This window comes from Amblyraja radiata, chromosome 5, assembly GCF_010909765.2.
Source record: "Amblyraja radiata isolate CabotCenter1 chromosome 5, sAmbRad1.1.pri, whole genome shotgun sequence".
NCBI lineage: Eukaryota > Metazoa > Chordata > Chondrichthyes > Rajiformes > Rajidae > Amblyraja > Amblyraja radiata.
In genome coordinates, this window is record NC_045960.1 from 94,433,465 (window position 1) to 94,458,476 (window position 25,012).

Genomic DNA, 25,012 nt, shown 5'->3' on the forward strand with positions numbered 1-25,012 from the left:
TACTGCCACAGAAGGTAGTTGAGGCCAGTTCATTGGCTATATTTAAGAGGGAGTTAGATGTGGCCCTTGTGGCAAAAGGGATCAGGGGGTATGGAGAGAAGGCAGGTACAGGATACTGAGTTGGATGATCAGCCATGATCATATGGAATGGCGGTGCAGATTCGAAGGGCCGAATGGCCTACTCCTGCACCTATTTTCTATGTTTCTATATATGGTGGATGAGTCAGTGAGTGTGTGTGGTCTCAGTGACTGAGCTGCCAGCCCAATAATCCATTCGGCCCACAATGTCCATACTAGCCCTATGGAAACCAGTCCCTCTTCGGCACGCAACACCATGCTATCGCTCCAGAACCCCCCCCCCCCCCCCCGGCCAGCAATATTGGAAATGGTGGAGAGGTGGAATATTGCATTGGGGACCAGCCCTCCGTGTGAAGCTGGGACCCAACCGATCCCACTTAGTCTAGTCATAGATTATAGGTGAGATTTCAAACAACTTCATAATTATAGGTGGCACAGTGGTGCAACAGTAGAGCTGCTGCCTTAGTGGCAGAGATCCAAGTTCTATCCAAACAGCAGGTGCTGTCTGTACAGAGTTTGCACATTCTCTCTGTGATCACATGGGTTTTCTTGGGGTACCTTGGTTTCCTCCCACATTCCAAAAGACGCAAGGGATAGTGGGTTAATTGGTTTTTGTAAATTGGCCCCAGTGTGTACGATAGAACTAGCGTGCAGGTGATCTTTGGCTGCCATGGATTGGTGGGCCGAGGATCTGTTTCCACGACGTATCTAAATTAAACTAATTACTATTTTAACTACAAAGCTGGCTCATTAAGTTATTAAGGGAGCTGGTATATGGTTCATTCTGGAACAAAATTTTCATTTCAGGCCTAGCATGTTACATTTCCCACAAATAAAAAAGGATAGTTTTAGTCTATTATATTTCTTAACCCAGGGCTGGGCAATTTGATAAATTGGATTAACATAGCACCTATAACCAAACACATCAAAAGTAATACAAGATTTGACACGGGCACTAAGGGTGACTAGGGCTTACATGAGGGTAACTAATAGAATTTCTTGAAAAGAGGGCAGAAAGGTTAGGAGGGGTATTTCAGGGCACAGGGCATTGACACGTGGTGCAGTCAGCAATAGGGGAACAATGATAATCAGTAAGATTCAAACAGCGAAAGCAGTGGTGTCAAGATTCCAGTTAAAATAGACAATGGAGTAAATAACAAAAAACAAATATTAAAAAAACTTTAATTTTATAATAAGCTCCCCATTCTCCTTAAAAGTTCTCAAAATACTGAAGCTACTAGCTTCTTGTGTAGACAAGAACTGCAGATGCTGGTTTAAACCGAAGATAGACTCAAAATGCTGGAGTAATTCAGCGGGTCAGGCAGCTTCTCTGGACACTATAATTTTCTCCAGAGACACTGCCTAACCCGCTGAGTTATTCCAGGTTTTTGCATCTACTAGCATTTGTTCCTTAATAGATAAAGACCTTGACACAAGAATAAAGTTAATCTGATGACGAAGATCATGGTACTGCATGCACTGGATAATTTGAATGGATACACAATAGACAATAGGTGCAGGAGTAGGCCATTTGGCCCTTCGAGCCAGCACCCCGCCATTCAATGTGATCATGGCTGATCATCCCTAATCAGTACCCCGTTCCTGCCTTCTCCCCATATCCCCTGACTCCGCTATTTTTAAGAGCCCTATCTAGCTCGCTCTTGAAAGCATCCAGGGAACCTGCCTCCACTGCCCTCTGAGGCAGAGAATTCCACAGACTCACCACTCTCTGTGAGAAAAAGTGTTTCCTCGTCTCCATTCTAAATGGCTTACTCCTTATTCTTAAACTGTGGCCCCTGGTTCACATCAGATATTTTCCTTTGTACCCAAGAACTGCCAGATTGGAAGCCAATATATGTATTGGGAACAGGAGATGACATTTAAATAGGAAATATTAACTGCAAGTTAGGACGCAAGCAGCAATCTTTTGGATAAGATTATATTTACTAAAACAGAGGCAATTATATTACAGAACTCAATTATATTAGGATTGAAACAGAATATACAAACCAGACAGATGATTCATTGAGTTTGATCATATAGGCATGTTGCAATTAAGGAATATCTACCCTCCTGCACCAACCATCATGTTTGTTTATCAAAATTGAAGTAAGCTGCCAAGTACAGAATAATCAAACAAATCCTGGGCCAAATTAGGACATGCAAATTCGACTTTGCTCCCTACAGCAGTCAAAACAAATCGAGATGACGGCAGTGATTGTGTAACCTGCAATCTGTAATCAGCTCTTTCAGTTGCAGTGAATCCATGCTTGCCACAAGAGCTTTTTCTTGCTTGACCATCTGGAATAAAAAGCTGACATCTAAGCTAGTTATGGTCTTACGCCTCTCTTCTCCATGATTTAATTCAAACCTATTGTTTGTCAAGATGGCTGGGTAGAAATACACTGTTTTGGCTGCAGTTCATTTTTATAAGAATTAAAAATGCATAAACTATTCCTGCACACATCTTCCATGGGAGTTTTATCAGGGCAAGTAACACATCACAAAAGTACCAGGAACCACTTTCTCAGGTTACATTATTCAGTTAAAAGCCAAATTGCATTAATGGAGACAGTATTTTTTCATTTTTACCTTTTCCCATGTGATCAAGTGTCTCAGAAATGTTAGAGCTGAAAAACTTCCCCGTCCTATTCTCACATTGCTGTTTTAAGGACCGCTGATTTTTTTCTGCACGGGTTTCAAGTTTTAGTTACAAATGGAAACATCATTCAAGGTGATCACCACAGTGCTGTGGTTTAATCTCAACTTCAGCTGACTTGAATTCTACCGATTTAACTGTGGAGAGAAAGAAAGTAACTTGTACTTATGCAGTGCCAGCTTAATTTATGTGGTGAACTACCAATGTTGGGACATGAAACTATAATTATCTGATTGAACATCGTTCTGCATGTTCATGTTCTGCATCAGCTGGACATGTCAAACTAAGCTTTGGGATGTCTGATTTCTTTGATGTACTCGAGTTATTTTTAAACACGTGGAATAACAACCACTTTCTGTTATTTGCACTTTATTCGCAGTTTATTTATTCATGTGTGTATATTTATATCATGGTATATGGACACATTTATCTGTACTGTAGTAAATGCCTTACTATTTTTCTGTGTGCTTAAGCAAAGCAAGAATTTCATTGTCCTATACAGGGACACATGACAATAAACTCACTTGAACTTGAATACAAGCACTGACCATTTTTCCTCCTTTTAGTTTACTATAGACTTCAACTCTGATATCTTCAATGAAATATTATCGAATTATTGTAACTGACCACAACTTCAAATTTTGCATCTTCTAAGGAAGATCAAACTTGTTTTCAAAGGCAGAAGCACCCCAATAGCAGTCAAGCAATCCATATATACCCAGGGCTTAAAATTGAGGACTGTTTGAACATCTGCTTGAACAAGGGTCTTGGTGAGACCACACCTGGAGTATTGTGTACAGTTTTGGTCTCCAAATCTGAGGAAGGACATTATTGCCATAGAGGGAGTGCAGAAAAGGTTCACCAGACTGATTCCTGGGATGTCGGGACTTTCATATGAAGAAAGACTGGATGGACTCGGCTTATACTCGCTAGAATTTAGGAGATTGAGGGGGGATCTTATAGAAACGTACAAAATTCTTAAGCGGTTGGACAGGCTAGATGCAGGAAGATTGTTCCCGATGTTGGGGAAGTCCAGGACAAGGGGTCACAGCTTAAGGATAAGGGGGAAATCCTTTAAGACCGAGATGAGAAAAACATTTTTCACACAGAGAGTGGTGAATCTCTGCCACAGAGGGTAGTTGAGGCCAGTTCATTGGCTATATTTAAGAGGGAGTTAGATGTGGCCCTTGTGGCTAAAGGGATCAGGGGGTATGGAGTGAAGGCAGGTACGGGATACTGAGTTGGATGATCAGCCATGATCATATTGAATGGCGGTGCAGGCTCGAAGGGCCAAATGGCTTACTCCTGCACCTATTTTCTATGTTTCAATGTATCTAATAGCTGGAAAGATTACTGGCAACTGTGGGAATGATTGCCAGGCCCAGGGATTGATCAGTTATATTCATAGCTTTGGGTAAAATTAGCAACTACTTACACAAATTATGCTGTACCATTGCCCTAAGTTGGTGGTAGTCTACTTGCGGTAAAATCTGGAGGTTGTAGATAGCATGGGACTAATGGAAGGATGCGCTGTCAGAATTACTAGCTTTCTAGTGAGTTGCAAAATCCAGCTATGTCTTCCTTTTGGGGTGAAAAAAGGAAGCCTTGTGGCATTATAACAAAATCAAGTGCTCTCATTTGTGTCCTGGTTAATCCACATTCACCCCTCATTTGATACCACCAAAACAGATTCCCTGGTTATTTATCTAAATATCGTTTAAAAACCCATGGGTAATTAAAGCAAACTATAACACCTTGTTTTAGGAGCAATTAAAACAGGTTTGAAACAGATTTTTATAAAAATCTTGATTTTACTTTCGGAAACCATAAAGCGTTTTTACAGTCAATGCAATACCTGAAATGACATATTGTTGCAGGCAATTTACATACAGCCACTCCCATTAATAATAATGTAACAATGAACAGCCAATTTATTTATAGGTATTGGTTGACCAGTGCAGCAGAGAACCGTCCTGCCTTTCTGAAATAATGCCATTGGATCTTTGGTGAACACTCAAGTATGCCACCAAGTCTCTCTTAGAGAACAGAGTACTCCTCAGCAAATACACCACCTACAAAAGGTGGATGACCAAACGTTTGAACACATCATCCCTTGATGGAAAAACAACGTTTACTTATCATACTTAGTTGAGCAATTTTTGACTGAAGCTATTGTCACCACATAAAATAGTCTGTCTCGACACAAGCTTGTCATTAGTAAATTTTACTAATGTATTGATTGGCGAAAAAAGTTTAATCTAAAAATCTCAGTTGTAAATTGCTTGACAATTCAGAACACATTTTTTGATCATGCTTGAAAAAGCAATAGTTTCAAGTAAAATTTAATTAAAAATTAAACTTCAAATATTTTAAGATACATTTACATGGCTGACGTTTTATAAAAAGTTCAATATAAATAACATGCAAAACAAAATGTTCGATTGGTTGATAAAATTCCAAGTAATACAGAACTCGGGTCCTGACAATGATTTTGAACAAAAAAACTGCTGTCACAGGGTGACTAGATTGGTACCGTAGATAAAAGATACTGATTTTTACTCCAAGATCATTGCATAAAGTCTGAATCACTCAATGTAAATGTGGTAAATTGGAATACCAGCAGGAAACACCTTCAACTGTACAGGCTATACAAGTCAACAGGGAATAGAAACAGTCCTTCAAAGTAGAATGTACTTGAGAATAAAGTTATGTTGTCTTCCTGAAACCTTTCAAAATCGGATAGATATTTTCAAAAGCTTCATAGATTTCCCCACGAACTTTAGCACCTTCAAAATACAAATTGCATGTCAATTAACAAACTTGGGGGTGGATTTATGCATTACAAATTTTGTTTTTTAACAAACAGTACAGGAGGAACACAATAGTTGAGGTTAATAACTGAATTAACAGAAGGAAGCTGGATAATTAAATAAGGAAGTAATAATATTGATAGGAATGTCTTTACACAATGAAGAAGGAGATTTCTAGGAAATATAAGTATGAAAATAGCCAGTGCTGAAATAAAGTGCAATTGTGATCACGAGGTGCACTCAAATTAAGCAACAAAGTGAAGCATGTTACCTGTCAATACAACTTTTCCAGACACAAATATTAGTAACACAATTCTTGGTTTGATCATTCGGTAGATTAACCCAGGAAACAGCTCTGGTTCATAACTATAAAAATGAGAAACAAAATAATAATTGACCTTTTTGCAACGTCTTAAAATGATGACTAGAAAAATTACCAGTTTTCATAAAAACCCATCAGGTTCCTTAATGTTCTTGAATAACTCAGCTGGCCATGTAGCATTGGTGGACGGTAGATAGGCAACATTTTGGGTTGGGACCCTTCTTCAGAGTCTGCCTATCAATTCCCTCCACAGATGATGCCTGTCCCAGAGTTCTTCCAACACATTTCTTTCCTCAAAATGTCAGCATCTGCAGTTCATTGTGTTTCCTGATGTACTAACCTGGTTTGGCCTACATGTTGCTTTAGCCCCACCATGTGGTTGGCTTCTAGATCCTCTCTGAATTGACCTAGCAAGCTACTCATTTCCAGTCACCAGTGTTTAATTGACATGTGCACCAGAATTAAAATAATGAAATTATTTCTTACTGCAGCATCACAAGTATATTCAACACAGCAAGGGCTGCACTGTGGCTCTGCTGGTAGAGCTGCTGCTTACAATGCTGCAGATCCAATTATGACCAAGGATTTCCTCTGGGTGCTCTGGTTTCCTCCCATACTGCCGAAACCTGCGGAATTATAGGCTAATTGGTCCCTAAAATTGCTCTGTGTGTGCAGGGAGCGGATGCAAAAGAAGAATAACAGAACTAGTGTGAACGGGTGATCGATGGTCAACTCGATGGGCCTTGGGGCCTGCTTTCACACCATATCTTTCAATTAAACAAGTCAAACACAACAAATATTCAATAAATTATCAGTTAAACAGGTAGATTGTTTATAATGTCTGTTTCCACAATGCAAATTGGATATATTGCAATCAATTAATGAAGGAAGACTCTTTATATTACACACACACAATTAGTGATGATTTTGATCGCAAACTAGAGACACACTTAAAGGTCACTTCTGAAATTGGCAAGCAGAAAAAAGCAGATTTGTAACAAAAAATTGTTTCCATGTAGCCTCCCACGGTAATGAGATACTATTGCCTCTTAAAAACATGGCTACTTTCACCGCAGAAAGCTAAAGAAATTGACAAATCATTGCTTCTATCGACACTTGTGCAATGACACTCGATTTAACAATGTAGCAGACAGCCTTTAATTTTAGCTTGCAGTAATAAAAATAAATATGTAGTTATTAAAAATACATTTATATTTGAAAATTCAGCAACTCATTGTGAGTCTGAAACTCTCCAGCCCCAAAAATCTCCTTTCCCCATTGAAAAAAATGTTTTATAAACATGATTTTATATAACAAGGTTTTTTTTTAAATAATGCAACTATCACTTTACAGAACTATATAGACTAGGCAAACATGACTATAATAGTGCAAGCCACCATACATAGTGTAATCTTTGTTGCAAGGCCACTTAATTATACAATTTAATTATATAACTGTTTAATTTCAGCAAAAGTTATATAACAAGCTAAATTACACTACTTATCAAATTACATGGTTATGAATGCCATTATTTCAAGTAAGAATATTTTATCTCACATTTAGAAGATTTCTGGTCAAATCAATTGGCTTCTCATTTTCAACATTAGAGGAAAATGTATACATTCTATAAATGATTCCCAAATAAATATTTTGAGTATGTGCTAGTTAAGCATTGCAAAGGCTATAACTTATTGCATCTTCATTAATGTAGACTAAATATCTGTTGATATTCATTTCAAAGTGAGCACAACATGCAATTTAGAACTATCAATTTGAGTATAGAACAGGATGTAGATTCAGCAAGTGAATTTGTTTTTCTCACTGCGATGGCGAGAGGAAAAATAGACGTGGGTAAAAATCTGGCCAATTGTTTTACATATTACTTCTGATCATTGTGCGTTTCTTTCCCCTTAAACTCTAATTTCGCCACAGAGATTAGGCACTGAAATATTTAAGGAAACAAGTGCAGGTCATACAAGGGAAAATGCTAACCCACCAACACAATGCAAGGAGGAAACCAATAAGAGTGTTATGGTGCTTAGTTTAACACCTGTATCTTCTTCATAATTAACAAATACAGAATCATTCAAATTTTTAACAAAAACTAGAAAAGAGTTATCAGTGTCGCCTTTGAATTACAAATTAAACCTCAACCTCCTTTTCCCAATATCATTACCTGCTGAATTGCTGATGAGTGAGCACCAGCCCTTCTAGTCGAATTGGAAATTTCACATCACAACTGCCTACCATGTTCTGAATTTTAAAATCCAGAAATTTCGCTGGAAATCCCAACTTTTGTACAACTCTGGCATATTTCCTTGCAGCCAACCGTGACTGTTCTTCACTGGAACAAAACACAGGGGTAAATACTCATCAAACAAATCCACACTAATAAAACGCAGGTGCAGTCAAAGATGCTGAACACGTCCATCCCTTTTTTGGTCTAATCACAGTTTAACGCGTTGAGCTAGTGATAATGCGCAGCACAGTTTAATTTATTTTATTCTCTAAATAAATCAGAAGCAATTGCTTTTACAATTTAAAAAAAAAAAAAAAGGCAATTAAAACATATTACCAAAATATTTCAGCCACTTTCTGGTTACACGCAATTCTATTTCACAACTCCAAAAATAATGCAAATATAAAGAAGATTCTTTTCATTCACAAGATTATCTGAATGAAAGGCAGGCTAGAATAAGTGGCTATTAATGACAAGTCAATTGTGAATTAAAAACTTAGAGGGAAAGAGTACCGTAGTCTGAATGGCCTTTTGTGATACTGACATTTTTCTGCTTCTACTCAATTATGCACCAAATCCTTTACAGTTGATTCCATTTTAAATTTGCTATATCGACACAGAATAACTTAATAATTTATTAGAAAATGCATTCATCATTCAGCAAGTTTAATGATCTAATTTGCTAATTTGTCATCACAATGACCATTAAGCAAATGACAAAATCAATTTTCTAAATACATAACAGTCATCAGTGTCTCATGGCCTTCAAGTCAGACAGCACAAGGAGTTTTCTCAACAAGGCTACACCCTATCACACTCGTCTAACTATGTGCGTACATAGGTCACCTTGAACCTGCCACAAATCGCACTGCACCATCTATTTGGCCCACAATACCAATGTCAACCAATGAAAAGACACGTTTGTACCACTTGTCTGCTCTTTGGATTTTTCTCCTTTCAGCATTCACAATTCCCTTTTGAAACCTCTGAAATTAGTCCAAACATACTTTCATCCTAAACCTTCCACATTGTGATAATTAACAGAATTAAAAAAAAAAAAAATCACCTACTCTCTTGCTGTTTTATGAATTATTTTAATACTGAGTCTGCCATAAAAATAGTTTCTCATACATAGAAAATAGGTGTAGGTGGAGGTCATTCGGCCCTTCGAACCAGCACCGCCATTCATTGTGATCATGGCTGATCGTCCCCTATCAATAACCCGTGCCTGCCTTCTCCCCATATCCCTTGACTCCACTAGCCCCTAGAGCTCTATCTAACTCTCTCTTAAATCCATCCAGTGACTTGGCCTCCACTGCCCTCTGTGGCAGGGAATTCCATAAATTCACAACTCTCTGGGTGAAAACGTTTTTTCTCACCTCATTCTTAAATGACCTCCCCTTTATTCTAAGACTGTGGCCCCTGGTTCTGGACTCGCCCAACATTGGGAATATTTTTCCTGCATCTAGCTTGTCCAGTCCTTTTATAATTTTATATGTTTCTATAAGATCCCCCCACATCCTTCTAAACTCCAGTGAATACAAGCCTAGTCTTTTCGATCTTTCCTCATATGACAGTCCCGCCATCCCAGGGATCAATCTCGTGAACCTACGCTGCACTGCCTCAATCACAAGGATGTCCTTCCTACTGCCTCAATACAAAAACATAATTGAGCACCTTTATTAAATGGTCACGTAATCCTTGCACAAAGATGTTTTTTTGTAAACCAGCACCGGAGGTTCCTTGTATACAAAGCAAAATAATATTAGCTTCCATAAACTCTGTGTATCATCCAGTTCCAATTCCTTGTGAAATTATTACTCTAAGATTTATTAGATGATTCTACACTGAATAACCATTCTGAACATCATTAAAACTGTTTTATCCAGCTAAATATTTAAACTAATTTCAGATTATTACACTTGAAAGGAATAATACTGCACGAAACACAGCTTTGCCACTTGTTGGATTATGCAGGAGTGTACAATAAACGCACTGGGTATGTTACTTAAATATAGTTATAAAACAACACATGGCATTAACATATCCTGGCAGTTGTAACATTTGATAAGCAAGTAGGGAAATCAACAATTTTAAAGCCCCCAAAAGATTCAGAGAGATTAGTTTTACATAATTGAAATAGTGTATTAGCAGCATTATCAAAAATGTGAAAAACGCGATTAAAATTAACGGCCATACCTCTTTGCGCCAGTACACACCATTTTCCCGGAGCTGAAAATAAGTGCAGTTGTACGAGGCTCCCGAATTCTCATGATGACAGCAGCAAAACGCTAAAAAATATTTAAGTACTGTTACATTGATGGCAATACTAAATTTCTAATATGGTCCTATGATTGAGAATTTGGAAATTCTTATATGTATCACAAACAAATAACTTGGATGTAGATGGCCTGGTTGGTAAGTTGCAGATGACACCAACATTGGTGGAGCTGTAGACATTGAGGAAGGCTATCAATGGAAACAGAGGGGTATAGATCAGTTACAGATATGGGCAGAGAAGTAGCAGATTAAATTTTGCACTTTGGGAGGTCAAATGCAAGGGGAAAAGTATACAGTCAATAACAAGACCAAGTACACTGTTCCATGAAAGTGGCAACACAAGTAGAGAGAGTGAGTGATAAAGTAGAGAGAGTGATAAAGAGGTAGTATGGTATGCGTTGCATATCTTCAAATGTATTATTTATTTCGCAAATTACTTCTTGCGTAGGTGGTGTTGCTTGATTGAGGAGTTATGTAACACCAGTCCCTGATGCAAATGTGAACGCCTCAGATTCAGAAAGGTACAGCATGGAAACAGGCCCTTTGATCTTGAGCCTAAAATTACACTTATTTTTTCAACAATCATAGACATAGAAACATAGAAAGTAGGTGCGAGAGTAGACCACCAGGTCCGTCGAGCCCGCACCGCCATTCGCTCATGGCTGAACACTAAACAGACACACTTACCCACAAACAGTAGACACAAGACACAGAACACAAGACACTACCCTCCCCTTTATACCGCTATCACCCCTCTCCACCCCAAGAACCGCGTGATCTCCTGGGGGAGGCAAAAAACCGGATAAAAACCCAGGTCCAATTCGGGAAAAAAATCCGGGAAATTCCTCTCCGACCCCAATCCAGGCGATCGACACTTGTCCAGGAGATCACTCAGGTCTTACTATACTAACCATACCTAGGTCCATATCCCTGCCCTCTCCCCGTAGCCCCTTATCCCCTTGGCAGCTAAAAAACCATCTATTTTAGACTTAAATATATTTAACGTTTCTGCTTCCACTGCTCCCTGGGGCAGTGAATTCCATAAATTAACCACCCTCTGGGTGAAGAAGTTCTTCCTCATCTCAGTTTTAAAAGAGCCCCTCCTTATTCTACGACTATGTCCCCTAGTTCTAGTTTCCCCGATCATTGGGAACATCCTCGGTGCATCCACCCGATCAAGGCCCCTCACGATCTTATATGTTTCAATGAGATCGCCTCTCATTCTTCTAAACTCCAAAGAGTAGAGTTCCAGCCTACTTAACCTTTCCTCATATGTCAATCCCCTCATTGCAGGAATTAATCTTGTAAACCTTCGCTGCACTGCCTCCAGGGCTAGTACATCCTTTCTTAAGTATGGACCCCAGAACTGTACACAGTATTCCAAATGTGGTCTCACTAATACTGTGTACAGCTGCAGCAAGACCTCCGTGTTTTTATACTCAATCCCCCTAGCAATAAAGGCCAAAACTCCATTGGCCTTCCTGATTGCTTGCTGCACCTGCATACTAACTTTTAGTGATTCATGTACTAATACCCCTAGATCCCTTTGCGTTGCATTACAACGCAGCTCCTCCTCATTTAGAAAATAACTTGCCCTATCATTTTTTTTCCCAAAGTGAATGACTTCACATTTATTAGTATTGAATTTCATCTGCCAAGTTGTTGCCCACTCACCTAGCTTATCTATATCCTTTTGCAGACTCTTCCTATCCTCCTCATCCCCTACTTTTCCTCCCATTTTTGTATCGTCCGCAAATTTTGATATATTACACTTGGTTCCCTCCTCCAAATCATTTATATAAATTGTGAACAATTGGGGTCCCAGCACCGACCCTTGCGGAACCCTGCTAGTTACCGGTTGCCATCCCGAGTATGAACCATAATAATCCTATAATAAACCCATGTTATTGTTCCCACATATCCCATCAACTACCCCCAGCTCTCTCCAAAATATTATCAATCATCCACACATTAAAGGTAATTTAATGTGGCCAATTACCCTGCCAAGCATTGTATCTATGGGACGTGGAAGGAAACCAGAACATCAGGAAGGAAACCCATGCAATTACAGGGAGAATATGCAACTTTGAAGGCAGCACTAGAAGTCAGGATCAAACCCAATTGCTGGAGTCACAAGGCAGCACCTCTACCTGCTGCTTCATTATGCCACCCTTATATTAATTGTGAAAATTTGGAATATAGAAAGGGGAAATGTCAAAACATCTATTCAATTCTCTTGATTCTCACTCTGTGTCTCTCTACTCAAACACATTGACAGATTATGCTAATATTAAATATTACATATAACACAGAAATATTTAAACATAAAATGATTTTTCTCAACTCCAACACTTTAACCAAAATTTTGAGACTCAGTAAAATAACTTAAGGTGGCAAAATCATTATCAATTAATTCATTACGTTGAAAGTTGCATTTGTTTCAATGACAGAACATACTTACTTTTGGGTTATACTCAGCATTTCTTGCTCGGAGAGCTATCGTCTTCAGATCCAGTTTGCAACCTAAATTGACTGTGGACACGATATTTCTAAACACAAAATGTATTTTATATTATTGAATAGTATATTACTGCAATTTATTGACATTGCAACCCTTTGAAAATGCAACTATTTTTCAATACAAGAATACAAATGTAATACTCAAAATTTAAGGGTCCTGTAAGTATTTTGCTTGATTTGAGTTGTTAAACAGGAATTGATGGATCATTTTTATCACATTATCATATTCTTACAATTATTATAATTCTCACATTATCATAAGTGAAATAAAACTCAAAGGAAGACCAATTTTGGCATGCATAGAAGCTCATTTTTTCAGATAAATTACCAAACCATTCATTAAAGTTAACACTTCCAGTTATTTTAACATATAATTTTATATGACATAATTAAATAAAAACATCAAGGTTCTTCTCAGATGCACGTTTCATGCTTCAGGTGTACGGTGGGTCCCTTGCCGGCAATTTGCGAAATGTAGGTCCCTTGCAGTCAGAAAAAGGTGAATTGATCTTGGGGAACAAGGACATGGCAGACCAATTGAATAGCTACTTTGGTTCTGTCTTCACTAAGGAAGACTTAAATAAACTGCCGGAAATAGCAGGGGACCGGGGATCAAAAGAGATGGAGGAACTGAGTGAAATCCAGGTTAGCCGGGAAGGGGTGTTACGTAAATTAAATGGATTAAAGGCCGATAAATCCCCAGGGCCAGCTAGGCTGCATCCCAGAGTACTTACGGAAGTAGCCCCAGAAATAGTGGATGCATTAGTGATAATTTTTCAAAACTCTTTAGATTCTGGAGTAGTTCCTGAGGATTGGAGGGTAGCTAATGTAACCCCACTTTTTAAAAAGGGAGAGAGAAAACGGGGAATTACAGACCAGTTAGTCTAACATCGGTAGTGGGGAAACTGCTAGAGTCAGTTATTAAAGATGGGATAGCAGCACATTTGGAAAGTGGTTAAATCATTGGACAAAGTAAGCATGGATTTATGAAAGGTAAATCATGTCTGACGTATCTTATAGAATTTTTCGAGGATGTAACTAGTAGAGTGGATAAGGGAGAACCAGTGGATGTGTTATATCTGGACTTTCAGAAGGCATTCGACAAGGTCCCACATAAGAGATTAGTATACAAACTTAAAGCACACGGTATTGGGGGTTCAGTATTGATGTGGATAGAGAACTGGCTGGCAGACAGGAAGCAAAGAGTAGGAGTAGGGTCCTTTTCAGAATGGCAGGCAGTGACTAGTGGGGTACCGCAAGGCTCAGTGCTGGGACCCCAGCTATTTACAATATATACTAGACTAAGTGGGACCCGTTGGGTCCCATGTTCACACGGGAGGGCTGGTCCCCCGACGCAATATTCCACCTCTCCACCAATTCCAATATTGGTGGCCAGTGGGGGGGGGGCTTTCTGGAGCGCTGGTATGGGTATTGTTGGCTGCAGGGACTACTGGTCTCGTATGGACATTGTGGGGCAAATTGATTCTTGGGGTGGCAGCTCAGTCCCTCAAGCCTCATGTGCTGGCAGCTCACTCACGGCTGGTGGGCTGGCAGTTAACTCATGGCTAACCCATGAAATTCCATTTCAAGCAGAGTACAAGGCTACCAAATTCAAATCCATGTTACTACTATTTCAAGCAGGGTGCAAGGCCACCAAATTCAAGTGCAGTTTCTTACCTCTTCGAGCAGGGTGCAAGGCCATAAAATTCAAGTGCAGTTTCATACCACTTCAAGCAGGCTGCAAAGCCACCAAATTCAGGTTCAGTTTCCTACCACTTCAAGCAGGGAGCAAGGCCACCGAATTCAAGTGCAGTTTCCAACCACTTCAAGCAGGGTGCAAGGCCACCAAATTCAAATGCAGTTTCATACCATTTCATGCAGGGTGCAACAACACCACATTCAAATGCAGTTTCATACCTTTTCATGCAGGGTGCAAGGCCACCACATTCAAATGCAAGGTGAAACCACCATAAAACCACACAATACCACACTCACAGTTCTCTAGACATTTCAGTGTGTTCAGTTGATTCACAGCTCAGACAGAGTTGTGACCTCTCCCTCCCCATCATGCAGAGACTGAGCCACACCCACACTTCCGGGTTTTATAATCCCTCCCCCTTCCACCGGAAAAGGTGTGGCCTTCATGGCGTGATTGACAGGAGAGATTCTCAACATTTTTTAAACATTAATAACACTTTTATTTTTCATTGATGGGAAGAATCCTCTGCACCTGATCAGCGGAGGGGGACTGAGTAAGATGGGCAAAAATCATAGCCGTATGTGGTAGCGTTTTACCTAAAATCAATATAGTGCAAACAGGAAGTTGCCAAGTTTAGACAAACAACCCTTTGCAGTGCATTTTCACTTCAACCCAAACAACCCTTTGCAGTGCATTTTCACTTCAACCCAAACAACCATTTGCAGTGCATTTTTACTTCAACCCAAACAACCATTTGCAGTGCATTTTTACTTCAACCCAAACAACCATTTGCAGTGCATTTTTTACAACCCAAACAACCATTTGCAGTGCATTTTTTACAACCCAAACAACCATTTGCAGTGCATTTTTACTTCAACCCAAACAACCATTTGCAGTGCATTTTTACTTCAACCCAAACAACCATTTGCAGTGCATTTTACTTCAACCCAAACAACCATTTGCAGTGCATTTTTATTTCAAACCAACCATATTTTCATTTTCAAACCACATTAAGGGCACTCACAGTTGAGTAGACATGTGTTCAGAGTTATTCAGAGCTCAGAGAGACATGACCCTATGGCTTCCTCCATCTTGCAGTTCTCCAGCATCACGGGTGCAGGTGAGGGAATGGAAAATTATTGATGGAACCTCTGCCTTTTTTATCCCTTGGTTCTCTTGACCTGAATTGCAACTTTATGCAGATCGGACAGTGATTAATATACCTTCAAATATGTTAAACCCCATAATATTTCCTTTCTCATGTTTACCACATACAATATTTTACACTTTCTGCCTATTATAACAGCCTTTCCTAGAGGCAGATGCATAGCAATGATGAGGAACCATGCTCATGTCTTATGGTGTAATAAATTCTACTCTTTTGATAGTTGTCTCTGCATAAACATTGATCATAAGCAAAATTCCAAGAAGGCAGCAGTCTCAGGATTTTCATGGCTGGCAGATCTTACTCTTATTGATATACCAATGCACTTTCAATTCCCTTTTTAAGAAAAGAATACTGCATGGTGGTATAAGAAGTTTTCAAATGAACCAGGTGAGGTTGAAAGGAGGGGAACAAACATGGCCCTTCAGAGTTTGACAGCTATGGGATAAACAGGGCTCCTGGAGATTGAAAGGCCTGGGCTAAATAAAACCCACCATATGTTCACCCATCAGGATTTTGGAACTAGAGGATTGCAGATTATCAGTTTTGCTGTATTTTGAATTTTTGACAACTTGCTAATATTTTATCAACTCCTTCATCATCTCCTAGGACTATAAAACCCCGGATGCCTGGACGTGACAGTCTCTCTGCAAGATCGCGAGGGAGAGGCCACGACTGTCATTCTGCTGTGAGGCTACAGGACACTGCAAGTCTGCCCTTTATGTGCTTTAGGTGGTTTATGTGGTTAACACTTTATGTGCTTGCAATAAATGATTTGTTAGCCAGTAATGTGCTACAATGAATGATGCTTTGTTAACCCTTTATGTACTTGCAATAAATGATTTGTTAGCCCTTAATGACAATGCCACGAGTTGTTTGGCACTGCAATGCTTTATTACGTCCGACTGTGTTTGGAAGAAATAAATGCTTTATTAGGTCCGACTGTGTTTACTCCAAACGTCCCGCTCATTTCGTGACTTATAACCATATAACCATTTAACAATTACAGCACGGAAACAGGTCATCTCGGCCCTTCTAGTCCGTGCCGAACACTGACTTGCGCTTAGTGCAGAGGTCGCATCGATCGCGTAATTTCCGGTGAGTGCAGAAGTCACGCTGATTGCGGAAGTGCCGCTGACTGCTGAAGCCCCGCTGACTGCGGAAGCCCCACAGTGCAGAGGCCGCGCTCAGTCGTGTGAGTAGATTCAAGAAAGTTTACTGTCATGTGTATGTGTAAGTGTGCGTGTGTGCGAGTGTATATGTGAGTGTGTATCTGTCCAAGAGTGTATGTGTACATATGTGTGAGTGGATGTATGTGTGCGATTGTACATGTGTGCGTGTGTGTGTATGAGTGTGTGTGTGAGTGTGCGAGTCTGTGTGTGTGAGCGTGTGTGTGTGAGCGTGTGTGTGTGAGCGTGTGTGTGTATTAATGATTTGGACGAGGGAATTGAATGCAACATCTCCAAGTTTGCGGATGACACGAAGCTGGGTGGCAATGTTAACTGTGAGGAGGATGCTAGGAGGCTGCCAGGTGACTTGGATAGGCTGGGTGAGTGGGCAAATGCATGGCAGATGCAGTATAATGTGGATAAATGTGAGGTTATCCACTTTGATGGCAAAAACAGGAAAGTAGACTATTATCTGAATGGTGGCCGATTAGGAAAAGGGGAGATGCAACGAGACCTGGGTGTCATGGTACACCAGTCATTGAAAGTAGGCATGCAGGTGCAGCAGGCAGTGAAGAAAGCGAATGGTATGTTAGCATTCATAGCAAAAGGATTTGAGTATAGGAGCAGGGAGGTTCTACTGCAGTTGTACAGGGTATTGGTGAGACCACACCTGGAGTATTGTGTACAGTTTGGGTCTCCAAATCTGAGGAAAGACATTCTTGCCATAGAGGGAGTACAGAGAAGGTTCACCAGACTGATTCCTGGGATGTCAGGACTTTCATATGAAGAAAGACTGGATAGACTCGGCTTGTACTCGCTAGAATTTAGAAGATTGAGGGGGGACATAGAAACATAGAAAATAGGTGCAGGAGTAGGCCTTTCGGCCCTTCGAGCCTGCACCGCCATTTGATATGATCATGGCTGATCATCCAACTCAGTATCCCATCCCTGCCTTCTCTCCATACTCCCTGATCCCTTTAGCCACAAGGGCCACATCTAACTCCCTCTTAAATATAGCCAATGAACTGGCCTCAACTACCTTCTGTGGCAGAGAATTCCACAGATTCATCACTCTGTGTAAAAAATGATTTCCTCATCTCAGTCCTAAAAGTCTTCCCTCTTATCCTTAAACTGTGACCCCTAGTTCTGGACTTCCCCAACATCGGGAATAATCTTCCTGCATCTAGCCTGTCCAACCCTTTAAGAATTTTGTAAGTTTCTATAAGATCCCCCCTCAGTCTTCTGAATTCCAACGTGTACAAGCAGAGTCTATCCAGTCTTTCCTCATATGAAAGTCCTGCCATCCCAGGAATCAGTCTGGGGAACCTTCTCTGTACTCCCTCTATGGTAAGAATGTCTTTCCTCAGATTAGGAGACCAAAACTGTACGCAATACTCCAGGTGTGGTCTCACCAAGACCCTGTACAACTGCAGTAGAACCTCCCTGCTCTTATACTCAAATCCTTTTGCTATGAATGCTAACATACCATTTGCTTTCTTCACTGCCTGCTGCACCTGCATTCCTACTTTCAATGACTGGTGTACCATGACACCCAGGTCTCGTTGCATCTCCCCTTTTCCTAATCGGCCACCATTCAGATAATATCTGAATACGTATAGAAACGTACAAAATTCTTAAGGGGTTGGACAGGTTAGATGCAGGAAGATTGTTCCCGATGTTGGGGAAGTCCAGGACAAGGGGTCACAGTCTAAGGATAAAGGGGAAATCGTTTAGGACCGAGATGAGAAAAACATTGTTCACACACAGAGTGATAAATCTCTGGAACTCTCTGCCACAGAAGGTAGTTGAGGCCAGTTCATTGGCTATATTTAAGAGGTGTGGCCCTTGTGGCTAAAGGGATCAGGGGGTATGGAGAGAAGGCAGGCACAGGATACCGAGTTGGATGATCAGCCATGATCATATTGAATGGCGGTGCAGGCTCGAAGGGCCGAATGGCCTACTCCTGCACCTATTTTCTATGTTTCTATGTGTATGAGTGTATATGTGGGTGTATGAGTGTGTGAGTGTATATGTGTGTGTATCTGTGATTGTGTGAATGTATTTGTGCGAGCGTGTGCATGTGTGTGCGTATGCATATGTATGTGTGTGCAAGTGTATGTGTGTGTGTGTATATGTGTGTATCGGTGTGAGTGCGTATGTGTGTGAGTGCGCATGTGTGTGAGTGTATGTATGAGTGTGTATCTGTGTGTGTGATTGTGTGTGAGTGTGCATGCGTGCGCGTGGGTGTGAGTGCACGTGTGAGCGAGAGTGCGCATGTGTGCGAATGCACGTGGGTGTGTGTGCGCGTATGTGTGTCTGTGTGAGCGTATGTGTATGTGTTTGCGTATGAGGGTGTGTGTGTGTGAGTGTATGTGTGAGTGTGAGGTGGAGGGTGTGCAAGGGTGTATGCGTGTGTGAGAATGTATGTGTGTGTGAGTGTGCGGTGGGGTGTGTGGAGTGGAGTGTGTGTGCGCGCACGTGTGTGTGTGTATGTGTGAGTTTACGTGTGTGTGTGAGGTGGAGGGTATGTGAGGGGGTGTGTGTGTGTGAGAAAGTGTGTGTGCAAGTCTGTGTGTGTGTGTGTATGAGTGTGAGTGTATGTGTGCATATCTGTGTGCGCGTGGGTATGCGTATATGTGTGCGAATGTGTGTGTGTGTGTATATGAGTGTGAGTGTATGTATGTATGCGTGCGTGTACGTGTGTGTGAGCGTGCGAGCATGTGTGTGTGTGCGCATGTGTGAGTGCGTGTGTGAGAGAGTGCATGTGCGTGTGTGTCTGTGAGTGCATGTGTGTGAGCGCATGTGGAGGGTGTGTGTGAGTGAGTGTGTGAGTGTGTGTGTGTGTGTGTCTGTGTGTGAGTGTGTGTGAGGTGGAGGGTGTATGTGTGTGTGAGTGCGGCGGAGTGCGTGCGGTGGAGTGTGTGTGCGCGAGCGGTGGAGTGTGTGTGCGCGTGTGTGTGAGTGAGTGCATGTGTGTGCACGCATGTGTGAGCGTGTGCGAGGTGGAGGGTGTGTGTGTGTGTGTGTGGTGGAGTGTGTGTGGGTGGAGTGTGTGTGGGTGGAGTGTGCGTGTGTGAATTTGCTGCCTGCATTCTGCTTGAAGTGCTGTGAGATTGGATTTCCTGCCTGCACTGAATGATGACTCGAGGTAAATTCTCAGATTTTCTTTGTTAAAATTTGACCGCTCAATCTCTCTTATCAAAATCAAGAGGCAGTGAGCAGCAGAACACAAGACACAACAAGAAAAAACTGAAAATAAACCTCATCTTTAACATTTAAATAGTTGTTATATTTTAAGTCATTCACAATTTAAACTTTAATAAATCCTTTTTCCACTTGCCATGCCTGCGTGTTCTTCATCACAATGGGAACTTAATAGGCAAGAATGCTGCGCTGTCGGAGAACCACTAAGAGTGCATGGGGGGAGGTTGAGGGGAGATGGACTGAATGCGTGTGGGGGGGGGGGGGGGGGGGGGGGGAATGACAAGGAGCAGAGTGGGGGGGTTTGGAGTGAAAGGAGGACTGAGTGAACTGCCACCACACCAGCCGTGAGTGACTGGACTGCCAGCCCACCAGCCAGGACTGACTAAACTTTGTGTATCCTACCACAGTGATGAATGCTGTGGTGGATGTTTGTGTTACATTTTTATCGTGTATTGTGTGTTCTTTTTTATTGTACCGCTGCTGGCAAGTTCATTTCACCGCACTTTATTGTGTATGTGAGCGAATAAATCTGACTATTGATTATGAGTAAGTGAACTGCCAGCCCACCAGCTGTAAGTAGCAATGTTACAAAATATGGAGATTAAAAAAATCAAGTGTAATTTATCCCATCAGATAAAGCATAAAAAGAAGTTTAATTTGACACCTAATTCACTTTCATATCTCAAGTATTAACAAAGTTATGGCCATTTTCATACTTGGAAATTAGCATCTTGTTCCCTATTGATTTTCAATGGACATAACAAAAAAGCTGTGATCGTGTGCAGTCAAAAGCCCATAACCTTCTTAAAAATTAAGAGAACTGAATGAAATTTTCAGTTATCGTAGATTGAACCATTCTGAAACAAATATAAAATAATCTTACTTGGATGACCTGAAATTAAAGCATATAATTAGTTAGTTACCCAAGTGTAGCTAATTTCAAACTTCAATTACTAGATCTAAACATCTATCCATTTCTTAATAAATGATTAACATTTTTAAATAGCCTAAGTGTCCAAATAATATTCATAAATAATTCACAATAAAACATGATTTTTAAATCTCATTTACATTAATTTATAGGCCAAATGGAAGGAATTTAGTGTTCAATTGCTGTAAATTAAAGTCCATTTAAAATCAGCTTTCTAGTGGGATCCTGTGAACGCGCTGGTTTAGAACGTTCACATTGCGGTAGATTTGTGCCCTCAAATGCCCAGAAAAATACTGCGGGATATAATGGGCCCAAAATGAGCTACTCGCAATATTAAACTTTGTATAAAGGGATCTTAAGAAGCCCTTTTTAATGTAAAAATAAGCAGCATACCTTCTATTATTTGCTCTATGCGACCCTGACAGCTGCCGGTGGTCGCGGGTTTAGAGATTGATTTTTAAACTACTATAACTATTATACGAGGCCTTTAAAACTAATAATAGCTTTTGCGACGGGGTCTTCCAGCGATTTTTCGTTAATAATTAACTAGGCTGAACATCTTAGATTTGAACAGCCTAGAGAAAATCGCGTTTTAAACCCGCCCCCCTCTAAACGGCGCCAAAATCGCGCACACCCGCAGCGACAGATTTTCAGCGACGCTTCAGGTAGGCTTTGCAACAAACCTACTGTAAGTGATTGAAGTGCCAGCCCACCAGCCATGACTTAGTGAGCTGCCAGCCCACCAGCCATGATTCACTGAACTGCAAGAATCCATTCAGTCCACAATGTCCATATTAGCCCTCTGGAAACCAGTCCCTTCAGCCCACAACACCCATGGAAGTGCTCCAGAACCCCCCCCCCCCCCCCCCCCCCCCCACTGGCCAGAAATAATGGAATTGGTGGGGAGGTGGAATATTGCGTTGGGGACTAGTCTTCCCGTGTGAAGCTGGGACCCAACAGGTCCCACTTAGTCTAGTCTTCTCTAATCTCATCTACTGCATCCAGTGTTCCTGATCTGTACATTGGCGAGGCAAAGCACAGTCGGCCAATATTTCGGTGAACACTTACACTTGGTTCACTAAGGCCTCCTGGATCTTCCAGTTGCTAACCACTTTAACCCCTTCCCTTACTGATCTTTCTGTCCTGGACCCCCTCCATTGCCAGAGTGAGGTCACACGCAAATTGAGGGAAGAGCAACTCTTATTTCGCTTGGGTAGCATGCAACCTGTTGGGCTCACACTTGTCTCTAGCCAACAATCAGCCTATCAGGGAACCTCCCTGCCCGAGGTCATATATTGCCGGTCCTGATTTGTCATGATTTTTTCCTGCTTCCAGTCCCTCCTCCCCTCCCCCTTACAATCAGTCTGAAGAAAGATTGATCAAAGTACATCCCTTACTCTGGATGGAAAAAAGTGTTCAATGTGTATATATTTACTCTATTACACACCATTTAGGACTGCTTAATGTTAATAACTGGATCAGTAGTTTTAAAAACATTGTCTACCAACACGTCAGCAAACACTTTTCCAAAAGGCTAAGAAATGTACTTACTGTAGTTGTGGTACAATTCCTGAACTCTCAGAAGCAGGAGTAGCTGGAGTTACGGGCGTCATGGGAGTCATTGGAGAAGCATAATGAGATGTGATGCCTGGTAAATTAGTGGTGGTCATTGTCTGTGAATGAAAGAGCTGCGGTGGCTGATTGGTAGAAACTTGTGTTGTTAGTTGAGATGTTGTGGACTGCTGTGCTGCTTGTTGCTGCTGTCGTTGCTGTTCTTCCAAGAGAGATATGCTATTCGAGCTTTGGACAGGCTGTGGAGTCAAGCCAGTGCCATATGGCATCATCGGACTAAATATTGTGTTTCCGGGTGTCATGATACCCTAGATGTGAAAATGTGACAGAAATAAAAATTATGCAGTTTCCATATATTCTGCCATATGTATGCCACCGTTTCTCTGCCTCAACCACCCACTCCACAACCCTTCAAGATCTTTTCTCTCCTGTAAGTCTCGTTGCACCGATCCATCACAGGTAAATTATCTCAATGGCTGCACTGGTGTTCCCTCCCTAAAGCATTATGCCTCCCCTCTAGTATGGCTCAACTGAATGCCAAACTTCTTGCCAACGCATTTGGACATTTAATGTAATATTGCCTTATGTAGTTCAAGTAAATAAGTAAGTTTATTGGCCAAGTATTCACATACAAGGAATTTGCCTTGGTGCTCCGCCCACAAGTAACAACATGACATACAGTGACAGTTACTAATGACTCAGAAAACACTAAACATTAATAATAATAAAACATTAATGATAAAACACCATTGATCAAGCATGTGAACCAACAAAATACCAGATCAAAGGGAGGCTACAGATTTTTGGCTGTTGAGTAGAGCAACTACTCGTGGATAAAAAACTGTTTTTATGTCTGGCTGTGGCAGCTTTGACAGTCCGGAGTCGCCTTCCAGAGGGAAGTGATTCAAAGAGTTTGTGGCCAGGGTGAGAGGGGTCAGAGATGATCTTGCTCGCTTGCTTCCTGGCCCTTGCAGTGTACAGTTCATCAATGGAGGGAAGGTTGCAGCCAATAATCTTCTCTGCTGATTGGACGATTTGCTGCAGCCTCCTGGTGTCGTGCTTGGTGGCTGAGCTAAACCAGACCATGATGGAGAAGGTGAGAACAGACTCTATGATGGCCGTGTAGAATTGGACCATCATTGCCTGTGGCAGATTGTGCTTCCTCAGCTGCCGCAGAAAGTACATCCTCTGTTGTGCCTTTTTGACGGTGGAGTCGATGGTAGCCCCCCCACTTAAGGTCCTTGGAGACGATGGTTCCCAGGAACTTAAAAGACTCCACAGATGTGACTGTGGTGTTGTTGATGGTGAGTGGGGTGAGGGGAGGGGGAGCTCTCCTAAAGTCTACAATCAATTCCAATTCCACTGATTGATAAATGCATGTTGATACTGCAATTGATACTGTGCAAATGATAACATTTAGCACAGATATACTGAAGCTAACATCTGGATTACTATAGAATGACTTGACAACGTGCACAGAAACATATAAAATAAGTGCAGGAGTAGATTATTCGGCCCTTCGAGCCAGCACCGCCATTCAATATGATTATAGCTGATCATCCAAAATCATACCCCTTTCCCAGTTTCTCATCATATCCCTTGATTCCGTTAGCCCCAAGAGCTAACGCGAAGGCAATGCTCTGTTGAAACAACTCTTTAAACACTGCCAAAGAGTATATGCATTATTATTATTATTCAATGCTGGCCATTCGTATAAAAGCAGTATAAAACAACGTCTACTTTTCAACACATTTTTCCACTTCAAAATTCCTCAGAACCTACGTTAAGGTTAAATCATGATAAACTTTGTACGACAAGGAGGTTGCCAGAGGAATGAAAATTACAGTGAACTTACTTGTGGTGATGATAATCCTTGTGCATAAGGGGGCAGCCCATTGTTTGACTGATCCATGGCTGAGACGTGTTGTTCACACAGTGGGAAAGGTTGCTACACGTCTCCTCTTCACCACAATAACACAGTTCAATAATTCCAATGTAGCTTCAGTTGTAACTCATACTTAAAACACTCACGATTTAACTGAGGGAGCAAAACCTACTGAAAGGTGGAAGGAGCAAGAAGTGAGAATAGAACTATGAAAGAGAAAGATGAGGTACAGTAAACTCATTTTAATGGACCCCTTTATAATGGATTTTGGTTATAGCGGACGGACCTGCCAATGACACGCAGGCTCGCAAGATGCACCAACGAGTCCTTCACCCACTGCGTGGCCCCATTGATGCGGCTGTTGTTGTTACTCACATTATAGCCGCTGGGGACAGCGCTTTCTTCAAGGCACCGGCAGGTCGCATTTGGTCACCGTGGGGGTTCTCTCCCCTCTCACCAGCTAACACATCTCCCGCTTT

General features: G+C 41.2%; 1 protein-coding gene across 1 annotated transcript; it reads right to left on the minus strand.

The window, feature by feature from the left end:
- Positions 1-4,528: 4,528 nt before the first annotated feature.
- Positions 4,529-24,792, minus strand: LOC116973600 (TATA-box binding protein). The gene is made up of 7 exons (XM_033021826.1): positions 24,504-24,792; positions 22,628-22,956; positions 12,850-12,937; positions 10,308-10,399; positions 8,046-8,213; positions 5,819-5,913; positions 4,529-5,523 (listed from the first exon to the last, which is right to left on the minus strand). Exons 1-7 carry the CDS (start codon positions 24,558-24,560, stop codon positions 5,444-5,446), a joined length of 909 nt encoding a protein of 302 aa, XP_032877717.1. The 5' UTR covers positions 24,561-24,792; the 3' UTR covers positions 4,529-5,443.
- Between the last annotated feature and the right edge of the window lie 220 nt (positions 24,793-25,012).

Coding starts and splice junctions, on each gene's coding strand:
- LOC116973600 (XM_033021826.1), bottom strand. CDS start 24,560: ATGGATCAGTCAAACAATGGGCTGCCCCCTTATGCACAAGGATTATCA. Junction 10,400..12,849: donor ATGCTGAGTATAACCCAAAA/GTAAGTATGTTC, acceptor AATATTTTTTAG/CGTTTTGCTGCTGTCATCAT. Junction 5,524..5,818: donor TGGAAAAGTTGTATTGACAG/GTAACATGCTTC, acceptor TGTATTTTGAAG/GTGCTAAAGTTCGTGGGGAA.